Source organism: Sinocyclocheilus grahami, unplaced genomic scaffold, assembly GCF_001515645.1.
Source record: "Sinocyclocheilus grahami isolate Dianchi unplaced genomic scaffold, SAMN03320097.WGS_v1.1 scaffold21.1, whole genome shotgun sequence".
In the NCBI taxonomy this organism is placed as follows: Eukaryota; Metazoa; Chordata; class Actinopteri; order Cypriniformes; family Cyprinidae; genus Sinocyclocheilus; species Sinocyclocheilus grahami.
The window spans coordinates 2,618,417-2,632,678 of NW_015505200.1; the positions used below are offsets into that span (position 1 = coordinate 2,618,417).

The 14,262-nt window shown below is 37.0% G+C and overlaps 1 protein-coding gene across 2 annotated transcripts in view; it reads right to left on the bottom strand.

Annotated features, from left to right (window-relative positions):
• Positions 1 to 14,262, bottom strand: part of LOC107557142 (beta-1,4-galactosyltransferase 2-like) — a 113,116-nt gene that overhangs the window by 11,067 nt on the left and 87,787 nt on the right. For both annotated transcript variants that reach the window (XM_016240479.1, XM_016240484.1), the window contains 2 exons: positions 11,265 to 11,452; positions 8,705 to 8,827 (listed from right to left, as the gene is read on the bottom strand). In XM_016240479.1, the coding sequence (XP_016095965.1) occupies positions 8,705 to 8,827; positions 11,265 to 11,452 (311 nt within the window). The remainder of the gene's footprint in view (positions 1 to 8,704; positions 8,828 to 11,264; positions 11,453 to 14,262) is intronic.

Genomic DNA, 14,262 nt, shown 5'->3' on the forward strand with positions numbered 1-14,262 from the left:
AAAAAAAAAAAAAAAAAATATATATATATATATATATATATATATATATTTATTTAAGTCCTTCTACTTAAAAATCTCACATTTATTTCAATGTGTTACTGCCGGGTTTTTTTTATAAATACTTGTTACATTTCTGAGTGAAAACACCAAATGATTTCATTGCACAATATGATAATCATATTCATATACTCCATGGTATTTATATGATATCAGTACTGAAGTATTAACATGGTAAATGTCCAAATAAACATTATATATCTTACACAGTTTTAAACATATTGTACATATAATTTAATGGACAACAAGACTGATTATGAAAACTGTATTTTTGCAGTGTAAGAACCTAATTGTGAAATTCCTAATGTCTGAATCTTGCTCAACCTCATTCCCGGTGTGAGGTTGATTCTAATCAAGCTATTTTTAGCGCCTCTACTCTGATTTGAGTTTTGGCTGGAATCAGCGCAGTTCCAGGTATCTGAAGGAGATACAAAAAAAACAAAAAACTTCAATAACTGTGTCCATGTTGGTAATTACTGTTTGGTTGGCTCATGTTCATGGACACCTGCAGTTATTTGGCTAAACAGCCGTGAGCCTCAAGTAAGATGAGGGTTAAATGCCTTGGAGCTGGATTTGTGTTCATTATTATGCACATTATACACACATATTACAGCATTTATTCGCTGAGCATTTTCAGATCCTACTGGGCAATTCATTCGCAGGAGTGTTCCTTGAACCTCTGGCCTTTCACACTCGGCTCAGACAGCTGTGATTACTCTGGGGCTGCAATGTTTTAAGATTTGAATGATTGGGGGGGAAAAGCAAAATGCTGTGCCATTAAAAACCTTGAAAATCTATGCCGAATATCTTAAAAGTTTTGTGACGTCCTTGCCACTGCATAGAAAAAAAGAGTTTGTTTTTATGGTTAGGAACAAACAAAAGATGCTACTAAATTAACCTCAGTCTTGGAGGCAAAAAATGCATAAAAACACCTGCAGGAAGAGAGCAAAAGTGGAAAACAGGTGGGGAAACACTCATTACTCATACAAAACAAAAGCAAACAACATCCCTATTGTACCATAATAGTGGTGCATGATGAAATAACTCAGTGTATCTATTAGTCAACAAATCAGTTTTGTGATTAAGGGAATGTTTGTCTGAATGCTGATGTAATAATGAATAATTTTGACTGATCTGTTTTGGCCTGTAGTCTTTGATTGGATTAACTGAGAATTTTTTTGTAAGTCCTTTCTTTCTTTCTCCCTGCAGTTCATTTAATTGCATTAGACTCTCGGAGTGGAGGAGAATTGGAATCATTATTATTACTTCATGGCTTGCTGGTGGAGCAGAAATGGGAGAGGAGCAGAAAAAAAGAAAGGTCAGACATAGAGGGAGAGAGAGACAGACTGAGAGACAGAAGGTGAGGAAAGCGAGGGAAAAGTGAGAGAAAGGAAGGGACAGAGGAGTGGTCATACAATATGGCAGACTGACTGACCTTGTCTGGATCTCTTTTTCCATTACAGCCCTCCACAAACACACTCTCCTTCCCTTCTCCCATTAAATGTGTGGAATAGAAAACTACTGTAGTGCTTGCTGCAGAGTACATATTGTATGATCCCTAATATCTACAAAAATACATAAAACAATATTTAATAGCCTTTATTTAATAAATCAGACTCATTTTACGGAGGACTAGGAGTGCCTTTTAAAAATAAAATGACAAATGACATTTAAACTATTTAATAGAGATGCACCGATTGCAATTTTCTTGGCCGATTCCGATTTTTTTGCAAGTGTGACCTGCCGATTTCCATTTTATTTTTAAAGGGGTCATATGATGCGATTTCAATTTTTCCTTTCTCTTTGAAGTGTTACAAGCTCTTGGTGCATAAAGAAGATCTGTAAAGTTGCAAAGAGTAAAGTCTCATATCCAAAGAGATATTCTTTATAAAAGTTAAGAGTCAGCCACACCTACCTAAAACAGCTTGTTCTAACACGCCCCCACATACCTACGTCACTATCTGGGAAGATTTGCATAACGCCGCCCAAATCTTCACGCAAAGAAAGAAGGGGTCACTTTTATTCTTGCTGTAGTATTGTTGTTGCCGCTGCCGCCATGTCGTGAAGGCGCTGTGTGCTTCGTTGTGAAAGCGAAACTACTTTGTTTGGCCTTCCAAAAGAGGACGATATCGCTTCGTCATGCCTGGAGCTGATCCGTGCTGATCGCTGAGGAAATACTACAACTTCGCGCTGTCGATCGCCGGATCGGCTTTCACCGTGGACGAAGCGGAGTCCAGCCCGGGGTCGTCATATGTGGGTGCCGCAGGCATCACAATATGGTAAGGGGCATAACATTTCTGTCACACGCTTGAGGAATTTGGCCAATCACAATGCACTGGATAGCTGGCCAATCAGAGCACACCTCGCTTTTTCAGACCGATGAGCTTTGTAAAAATCGACACGTTTCAGAAAGGCGGGGCATAGAGGAGAAACAATAATGTACAGTATGTGGAAAATAATGTGTTTTTTGAACCTTAAACTGCATAAACACAAACATTTTTACATAATAAAAGAAATGATTAAACATTACAATTCCTCTAATCTGGACTAAGTTACAGATGTTCTCTCACTCAAACAACTCTAAAAATAAAGTGCTCTATGACTGGAAAGAGGTAGAAATTAGTTGCTGTGTATAACAGATGTCATTTCCCACTATGTTTATAATTTTTTTCTCCCTAACCTTATTAAATGTGTCATCTTTCACATAAAATTCTTACATTGTTTCATTTAATTCAGTTAAAATAATATAAAACTGTAGAGTCGTTACCATTCAAATGAAATGCAATGATACTTTTAAATATGAAACCAAACCACCAGTAGGTGGCGGCAAATAACTGTTTTATTGAGCAAGTCATTTAGTCATTCATTCAACTGATTCGGATGATTCAAGTAAAGTTCTCTCTCACTTGCCCCTTATATAATACATACATACATGTATTTAGTTAGTTACTTAGTGTTCTCCATAATCATATGACCAGTTTATATTGTTGGTTATGTTGTTAAAATCAGGTAGTCGTCAATATTATTTTGGAAATATAAAGTTACTTTGCACATTAACACTATGAGCCAAGAAAAACAAGACAGCCACTGTTCAGCATTTTACCAACATTACGTCTGCTATAAACACCACCAAAACCTTTTAAATATGCACTCTTGATGCTGATATGTATCTCCACATGCCCATGGAGTTGCACAGACTCAAACTGGGATTGTTGAATGCTGTCAGAAACAGACTCCTCATTTTAGTCAAGTCTTCTCAAGAGTAATTCATAACTATTCAATTTCAACTTAAAATCCACAGTACAGCACACCTGTCTACTGCCTTCCACTGTCTCGTTCTTATGGAATTGAAAAAGGGAAATGTCCCTCTAGGGCTTCTATCCTCTCCAACTACACATATGTTGAAAATCAAAGAAAGAATGACGGGCTATTTCTCTGTCCACAAGACCAGAGGGGAGAGCAAAACTCTCCAAAAGCTTTTTCTTAAATTCACTTTTTGTTTCAAGCCAGTCTGATGGAACATTTGTTGTGCATGAGGCCAGGACACAGTCATCTGAGTCCACTATCCTCCCTCACACACATCCCTCTGGGCTATTTCTATCCACAATGACTTCACTCTACCAGTGCATGCAGCGATGACCTTCTGTCCAGCTTGCAGAGCATGATCTACATCTTGACAACGAAAACAAAGGATTGTCAACATCTGGAGTTTGATATTGTATAGCTGCTGTCTAGATAATGATCATAAATAGAGAAATACTGAAAAATTTAGCAAAGAATGGATTAAATCTGTACTTTGTCTTTGATGTGAAGTTACAACAGTAAACTATAAAATTGAATGCCAATTTTTTTCTGTATTAAATGTGAAAGCTCAAATGAACCTCAGTTAAGTCACTTGCTAATCAGAATGTTTCATGTCATGTGGTAAATTCACTCTACACACTCAAATGAATAAATAAAGCATTCTTTGAAAAAAAATTGAACTGTATTAAAATAGTGAACTAAATATAAATATAAAAACACTACTATTCAAACTGTTGGTTTCATTAAGATTATTCAGCAAAGACACATTAAATTGATAAAAAGTGACTGTAAAGAAGACATTGCTACAGAAAAAATCTATTTCAAATAAATTCTGTTATTTTGATCTATTCAAAGGATCCTGATTAAAGTAATCAAGGTTTCCAAATGTTTTCAACATTGATAATAAGAAATGTTTCTTGAGCACCAAATGAGAATATTAGAATAATTTCTGAAGGATCATGTGACACTGGAGACAGTAGACAGAAATGACAGTAATGGCAGCTGAAAACTCATCTTTACCATCAGAATAAATAAATTACATTTAAAAATATATTAAAATAGAAAATAAATATTTTTAATTAAATGAATGAATATGACACAGTCAAACACTGACTAAATAAAAAAAAATATTTTCATCAAGAGACAAAAGCTATGACAAAAACTCAGTGTTTCAGTGTAGCTGGAAAATGACCCCTCTGAATGCGTCATACATTTTGACAGAGACCAAGGACAGAAATGTCTGCAGGAGCTTCTCACCAATAGCGGCTGACCATAGCTACTCTGTATCGATGCAGCATCTTTGAACAGGATTGCCACAAGTTCTTCCTTGGCTAGAAGGGATGTGTGTACTACTGCAGGATCAACAGGAACAAGTGTACTACTGCAGGATCAACTACAGCAAGAAACAAAGATTCTGCACACTAATGCCAGCTGCCTTCACAAACTAAAAACCCAGCACACAGAGACAGGCCAGATACAAACAACGTGTCTCTTCTAAAGCAGCAATGGCACAGAGGCACACCCGCACACACTTACAGATTTTAAGAAGCCAGGCTGCAGAATTTCGAGCATGCAGAGGAGGATGTCCATTGGCACTTGGACTCAAGCTGTCAGACCGCTGACCTTCAAAGATATGGGAAGAGAGGAAGATGTTCTGACAGGCACTGGGAGTCTCTGGAGCCCAAGCAAACTAGTTCCAGAGAATTGACAGTGTGTTCAAGTAAACTTCCACCCAGAGGACCTAAATGGGCGAGCGTCAGAGTCTGTGTGTGTCTCTCCACCAGTCAGATGGGGAATTTGAAGCAGAACGCACAGCTGGGTCCACATGCCATTCACTCTTACATCTCGTCTTTGAATGACTGCTAAAAGCTGACGGCACTTTAGACCACTATATCGCCACCCTGCACACACGCGGAGACGTGAACAGAAATTTCTTGTCAGCGCTGCCCCGCAAATTTATCAATGAAATAGTTTCGCAGCTGAAAAGCTACATGACAATTCTCAGTAGAACACTGCTGAGAGACGCATAGACGCAGGCATTCACACACACTTAATCTCTCTCTCACTCCCTATCTCTCTCTAATAACCGCAATAGACTGCATTAATAACTACATTAGCCTGCATATCAATGGCCCAAGCCTCCGTTAGCTCTAAAATGACGTTTTGGAATTTGCAACGGAATGTTTGGGATGAGGTGAATAAAAAATTAGTTCAACACATACAAGATTTCAGGACGGAAACATGTCATTTCAAATGTCTTGAAACAAATCATCTGAACAATGTCTTGATGTGTGGTTGTGACTCCAGGCCGTTAAAAAAATTAGAGGAATAATGCACTCCCGAAGTGGTTATGTGGCCACGTCGCCGTGCCTATACGAAACGGTCTTTCTCAGTTCTCAAACAAATTAAGAACTACATTCAATTTTTATTGACTGAACGCAAGCGCTTATTGTGATAGAAAACACTGTAACGGTTTCCACTGATTAAGAAATATTTTTGTTTGCTTGGGTGGTAATATTAGGCCTATTATATTATAGGGAAGGGGAGCCCAAAAATTAGTTTTGCCTATGTCATGAAAAGAGGTAAATCCGGCCCTACTCACAATAACAACAAAATGCTGTGGTTTTGTAAATTAATGAATAAAACAAACAAGGTGTGCTTTCTGCCGTCTCGGTCTCCGTGAACTCTGTGAATACTTCACACACAGACATGAGAAATATATCTACAGAAAGCTTGAAGTGTCTACTTTTAAATGAAGTAAGTCTTGTCGAAAAAACAAATATTCACTGATAAAGGCTCCAAAACCCCCACAGACCCCAGAGGGTTAAAACAATGCAGTCTTTTGAACTTTCTATTCATCAAAGATTTCTGAAAAAGAAAATGTATCACAGTTTCCACAAAAATATATAGAATAAATCAGCATGTCTGAATGATTTCTGAAGGATCCTATGACACTGAACACTGGAGTAATGACAAATAAAAAAAAAATGAAAATTCAGCTTTGCCGTCACAGGAATAATTTACATTTTAAAATACATTAAAAACTGTTATCTTAAATTGTAATAATATTTCACAATATTACTGTTTACTGTGTTTTTAATCAAATAAATGCAGCCTTGGTGAGCATAAGCGACTTCTTTCAAAAAAAAAAAAAACTGATTGACTTTTGAATGGCAGTGTACTTGTTTAAATACTGCATCTAAAATCAAACAGAAATGGAAATGTAACTTTAGATACATTTTTAATTGGTTGTCCTGGCGACCTTGGTGCTCACTTGGACACACCCAGAACGTAAAACGAGCAGCGAGAAAATAAAAAAAGATCAACAGTTAATGTGCACTAAATATGCATGCAAAATACATAATTAGAACTTCTTCAAAATAACATCAAGCTTTTTATATTCCCCCAATAAAAACAGCTCCGTTCAGAAGGAGATCTCAGGGGAAGCTGCTGGTTTTTTATGGATATCAAGCTATAAGGCCTATTTTTACTTATATAATCTATCCATCTTGTCAAAAAAAGCAGTGGGCAAAGGCAGGAAAAGATAATATGAGAGGTGTGCTTTATCACACCATCCAGTTTCTGCTATCTACTGTCATTGAAACCCTAAACAACTTAAAAGAGTGACATATGGGGCAAATCTCCACAAGTGTTATCGCTGATGAAAGAGTGTACGCGTGCCCTGATATCCTACAGGTTTTGCTCTCTCATCACCTGAGCGGGGAAAAAATGATATCTAGTGAACAAGCAGCTATTCATTATCTGGAGAGACAGGCATCAGACAGCAGAGCGTCATCTATTCACACGTTTCTGTCTGGACATGGTGTAGATTTGTGAGTGGCGACTGAATATACAACTGCTCCCTGCAGAGCTGCATATCGAAGAGAGAAAAAAAGACCTAGAAACAGCGCAAGAACACTGTTCAGCAACAAAGCGAATGTTTCTGATGACGCATGCTTACTCATGACTTTTTTAAAAAGCCTGTCTACCACATTTCAAAGCCTGTCTACCAGACCTCAAAACAAAATAACATCTCAGAAAGTCGGTCAAACTTTTACAAACACTGCACAGGGTAACCATCTAAAAACTTCTACCGATATGATTCATTTAAGTCAAGAGAAATAAAGAACCATATATTCTCTTATATGTATTTGAATATTCAGATTTTTCACCGAAGCTGTTAATGTGTCACAAATTACATTTGAATAAGTAGATTAGAAATGTGCAATCTGTTATCAAGGATCACAGTCACACATTTTTGATATAACAATTACGCCAATCATAAATAACTCAAAATATGTGCATTGCATGGTTAACTTCCATTTGTCAGCATATCAGTCAACCTAAAAATGGATTGTTCTAGAACCACCAGAAAGAACCACTAGTCAAAGTAACATTTATATTATAACCTACTTTTACTACTTTCTTTTAATCTTAAGCAAAGAGCTTAGACTAATACATAATTTAAATAAAACCTTTGAAGACTTTTTCCCTTTTAATAGCCTCTCCTTTGCTGCCCATTTCCCTCAAACTGTGGTGCAGTATTTTATTAACCACCCGAACAACTGAAGTGACAATGTTTTGGTGGGAGAAGTGCTGAATACATTTTAACATACCTTACCAAATGAGTCCATAGCAACATACAAAGTAATAAATTAGACTTTATTAAAACACAGTGTGATAACCATATACAGTAACCTTTTTTTTGGTCAGAAAAATATCTTGACATCATGTTAAAAAAATTATTAAGCTGAACCGGTAACTATAAAATGATTAAGTAGAGGTTTTCAAGCATTTTCATGTCAAGGAGACTCAAACATGACAATTCTTATGTGAGGGACCACTTTAACTACAGTAAATCTCTCAGATAACAATAAATAGAATTAATTTAAATAAATACATTTGTAAATTTCCCTTAAACTCTCCAGACACCAATATGGAACCACTAATTTAAAGTCAACATGAAATAAAAATTAACCTATCTATTTGATAAATGCACGTTACTGATCTTATTGCAAACAATTCATCAATGCATGTGTTTTATTTATTACATATTATTAGACCTCATAATCTTTAGTCAAATTGACTTGATTTTCAGGTGATACGACAGACTTCTCTCTGGTGTTGTAAGCCAGACTTCAAGCTCACATACATTTTCCTTAGGCTTTGAGTGCAACTCCCACATCACCGCCCTACATATTAAATTTTTCGATAATCCGTTACACTCAGATGTATGTCACAATACAGAAGAAAACATCCTACACTACTTCTGTTTTATCCCAACTTTAAAGGACCAGACCTCGGGCACTTATTAAAGAGAAAGACAGCATATTAATGGTCTTACCTGTTGTAAATGTCGTCATCTTCACCTCCCCAACCCCAGTACTCATTAGGGAAGCCATTGATTTTGAGGAACTGCTTTTTGCTAAGGCCAGACACCCCTCCAAAGTACCCCGCATAGGGCAGCCTGCAAGAGGGAAAGGACCAAGCTCATTCTTGTTCAGTTATTACACATATTAGAATAAAGTCTTAAATCTGAGTGCATAAGACCTTATAATCATCAATAACATTTTCTCCAGTAATATTACCTTAAATTGTCTGTTCATGCCTTTTGTCCATTTGGAATGTAGGGCTAAAGGCTTTGGATTCCCATTAGATTTTCTTTTTGATTCAAGTCTACAGTGAAATATCCTTTCTGTAGGCCCTCTCTGAACTGAGCCCTTTAGTCAGTCAACTCAAGCATTCGAATTTAACAAAATTGCATCTCATATGAGTGATTCTAGAGAGCCACAGAGTCCTCCCAGAGGGTATCCAACATTTTCAAATGCTATCTGATCCTTCTCCCAACTCTCTTTCATCACTTCTCTCCTGGTTGCCACCCCTCAGGCCCCTCGGTTGAGCTACATAACTCTAAGGATGCCCAGTAAAAGCTTAAGTGCACCATAAACTTTAGAATCCGTTTCTCATCATAGAAATACAGCTCACGGTTCAGGAGGCCACTGTCAGATGAGAACTATCTGAGGAATCATCGTCTACAGGATTAAAGGCTGATATAAATATACATACTCCATTGCAGGTCAAAGGATGAATTAAAAGGCCTTGGTGGTTCTCAGAAGAACTAAATCATATATTTGACATTTAAACCACAGAGCGATTATATCACAAGCAAGTGTTTGAAGCCTTCAAACAAATGCTCTACTGGATGAATACAGTCTGGAAAAGCATTGAGTCCACTTAGTTGAAAACATGGTTTCTGTGTGTCCTCTTTTAAGAGGCCCACTGGGCTGTGGGCTGGCAGGTGCATCATGGGTAGCCGCCCGGGGTTCGCCTTGGGCTACTGTGGTGTATGTTGCCAATGACAGAAACCACATCCACCCACGCAAAAAAATGTGTGACATAAGGGAGAAAGAGAAGCAAAAACCTACATGAACGCGCACACACACACAAACACGCATCCACACACACACACACACACAAACACGCATCCACAAACAAGCGCTCGTGCACGCTGCAACCACACGTTAAAAGACAACACGCTAAAATTAATGAGGCCATCTGCTACAGCAGCAGTCTTCACAGAAACAGTATGGCTGAAATTTCCTCACACGCTCACGGTCTGAGTGCATGTAATTCTCTAAAGGTGCTCCATTTATTAAACCAACGTTAAGGCCTCCTCAGACTGAAGACGCACGCCAATAGATGACTCACAGAGGAAACTGAATTATTAGCCCCCTGACAGTTAAAGGCAGTTCATGCTCTGGAGAAGGTCAGTGGCATTTGTTTAACAACGTATTGTCTGGCCGTCCACAGAGAAATAAAACCAAATTGAAAAACTGTTCAAAAACACTACTACTACTAGTAATAAAAATATATAATATAATAAAACATATGATAATAATAATAATACATTATTTAATAATAATTATTATTATAAAATAACACTATTACTACTACTGCTAATACAATAAAAACATATAAATAATAATAATCATAACTATAATAATCATATTACAGTAACTATCATTAAATGTGTTACACATACCAACTGATTAGTAAACAATTATCTTTTGGAATAACTTCCCAACATAGCATACATCTTAAGATAGAGGCTGATTTTAACAAATTCCTTGCGGATGGACGAGGAAGGCACAGAGTTAAGATTGTCTTGGTCCTTTCACCCCTCACACAAAGACAGGAAATTAAACACCATGGAGCAAAGGCCAACTTGTCTGCTTGCCAACAGAAGACAGACAAAATTCATTTCAGGTTCGGAAAAAAAACATAATACAGCGAACCTTCACCAGTGTTTTAATATCTCCAGCTATTACACTTGAAGAGAACCGGTCTGTCTCCGCTAAATAATTGTCTGCCTTGGAAAATGAATACATATGCTTGTCAAGGCTCCAGGTCTGTCTAGACAGGCACAGCACCTAACAAATTAACTTTTGATACATAATAATTCAGCTGTATTCTAGAGCTCCAGATGACAAAGCATCATAAGACATATATCTTCCCTAGTGGAAAAAAGCAATTAATCATCAGAAGCACAGGCTTTGACAGACAGCCCTCAAGCTCTGGCTGTTTGATTAACTGACTCTGTTCTCTGCAAAGAAATAAAGACAAATACAGACATGGCATCTATTAATATGTATGTAAACAGCAACAAATGCAGCCCAGCATATCTGTAATAAAATCAGCCAAGGCCACAATTCTACAAGGATATTAAATTCATATAAAACACGCCACTGATTTCAGTTTATTGCATTTTCAGCCTTTATATGAGGCTTCTGATTATTTATGTATCAAAAGGGACTAGAATTATAAAAGTGAGATAAAATGATATATCAAATATAATGTGTCAGCAGACTCCTCCACTTTGTGCTTCCCAAAATATTTAATGTTACCTGAAGCCGAATTTGTCCATGGCAATGGCAAAGTGACGGGGCTGGTCATAACAGTGGTACAGGTTCCGGTCATCCATAGGGATCAGGTCTATGTCACTGAAAATGAAGCAGTTGTATTCTGCGTCTTTAAGAGCCTCCGTGTAGCCAACATTTAGAAGCTTGGCCCGATTGAAGGTGTCCTCGCCAAGCTGAAACAATGAAAAAATAACACCAGCTTTACAACTGCTATAAGGACAATGAAAAAAAAAAGTAACTACAATTCATTATTCTGACTTTTTAATATTATCTATAGCTATAATATTGAAAACAAAAAAAATAATAAGAAAAGTAAATCATAAAAATTTCTAATTAGGTCTATATTTTCACTGAATGGGATGCCATGTAACACCACAACACCATGTGGTGTCTGAACTAATAATCCAGTGTGACAATAATCCCATGTAATCCTGTAATACCTGAGATTTGGCCCAATAATCCAAAGGTGTGAACTACTGTCACAAATCTACTGCCTTTTCAGCACAATGCCCGTGGATGTGCACTACAAAAGCATTACCAAAATGATTAAAGGATGCATATTACGAAATGTCGCATTCACTGCACAACCACGTCTATAAACAGTGATGAACGCCTTTCGATACAAACAGAAACACCTCTCAAGAAAAGCTCTAGATTTAACGAGTGAAATCTTATTTCACGACATCAATGCTAAAAAAATAAGGAAAATACCTTAATACTAAGTGACTTTTAGCTTCTATCAATATTTATCCTAAATTCAATTCTCTCAGAGGCCCAGATGCTTCAATATAAGAGAGAAATGGAGAAAGAGTGAGAAGGGACAGATAAGGCAGTATCTTTAAGAGACATAAAATAGCTTTTTCCATCAGCAAGGGTGCTCATTAAACTTCACTGGGCTCATTTTTACTAGTTTAATAAGATTTATTCCTTGTGTGGTGGCAGGCAGCGCAGACAAACACAGCAGTAGATGTCTGGTAATAACACACCTCGCTAAAAACGACAGATTTATAACAGGGACATGCTCACGACTTAGAATCTCTCATCCAAGAAACCAGCTCCAACACAGTAGATATGTGGACATCATGAACAGATGGTTTTGGAACAAAAAAAAAGTCTAATTATTTTTAGAAAAAGGATAATCGGAACTAAGCATTCATCCTGAAGTTTCAGCTGTGAGGTGTTTGGCTTGTTTTGAATGGTTTCAACACACCATGAAGTGGGTTTGATTGTGAAACAGTTGTAATACCTCCCCTCATTAGCCGACTCGCACCTGTGCTAAAGTCGTTAACCTTAACAGGGACAATGGCTCATCCGGAGTGTTATACCATCCTATTTTTGTGCTGTACATCACCAAAACATACACAAGTGATAGACGTCTCATGTACAGTTACATACATATATTAAAGCATGACAGGCTGTCTCACAGTGATTTTACCACAGTTAAAGGTGTTGTTGGACAATGCATGGTGCCTAAAAGTGGAGTGCCTAAAACCCCCTTATACACTGTAATGAATAAGTGAATTTTTGTTTATATAAAATGCAAAAAGACACCAATGATCAATAAATAATTAAATGTATTGAAATGAATAACTACAGCAAACAATTATATTGTCAATTACTATCACAACTAATACTGTGATACATTTTTTGATGAACTTTTGATGAACTAAAACTTTGATGAACATAAAGTTCAAAAGAACATCTTTCATTTGTAACATTATACAGCTCTTTAATGTCACTTTTGATCAATTCAGTGGATCCTTTCTGCATAAGTGTTAATTTCTTTAAAAAATAAATAAATAAATAAAATCTTACCCCAAAATTAAGTTAAATTTAAATGAACTGTTTTCTATTTTAATATATTTTAAACGCTAACATTTCTTATATACTAATGTATTTCAATATCATTCTAATATGCTGATTTGGTAAAGTTCTTATTATCAATGTTGAAAAAAGTTGTGCTGCTTAATACATTTTTTTTTTTTGTCCAGGATTCTTTGATAAATACAAAGTTGAAAAGAACACAATTCATTTGAAATAGAAATCTTCTGTAAGATCATAAATGCCTTTAAAGGTGTCATATGATGTTGCTAAAAAGAACATTATTTTGTGTATTTGATGTAATGAAATGTGTTTATGCGGTTTAAGGTAAAAAAAAAAACATTATTTTCCACATCCTGAACATTATTGTTTCTCCTCTATGCCCCGCCTTTCTGAAACGCATCGATTTTTACAAAGCTCATCGGTCTGAAAAGCGAGGTGTGCTCTGATTGGCCAGCTATCCAGTGCGTTGTGATTGGCCGAATACCTCAAGCGTGTGACGGAAATGTTACGCCCCTTAACATATTGTGATGCCCTGTCCGGCCGGAGCAACGAGACAAAAACATGAAAACCCATTATAAACGAGGCATTTGTTGCATCCAGTGGGGACATAATTACGGATTATAATGACTTATACTGTCTTTTTACGCGTTGCATCGCGCCGCGTAAACATAAAACCATGTCTGCATTTGTGATCGGAGAAATGACAAACAACAAGTGCTACTCTACACTGCTCAAAACTCGCGTTTGAATGGTCAGTGGCAAATTCTTTATATATATAAAACTCACTTCTGTGAGACAGAACAGCAGGCATTGTAGTCTATTCTACCAGGATCAGGAAACAGTCTTCCATAAAATGTGCTGCACAAATCTGAATATTTGGGTTGAACTGTTCTGGAACAGTGCTGTAAATACAACTTAACCACTGATTTCTAGTCGTGTCCCCTTTTGGAAGACCAAACAAAGTAGTTTCTCTTTCACAACGAAACACACAGTGCCTTCACGACATGGTGGCACCAACAATACTACAGCGAGAATAAAAGTTAAGCCTTCTTTCTTTGCGTGAACATTTGGGCAGCGTTATGCAAATCTTCCCACATCGTGACGTAGACATGTGGGGGCGTGGTTGAATTAGCCTACCCCAAAACGCTCCATTTCAACC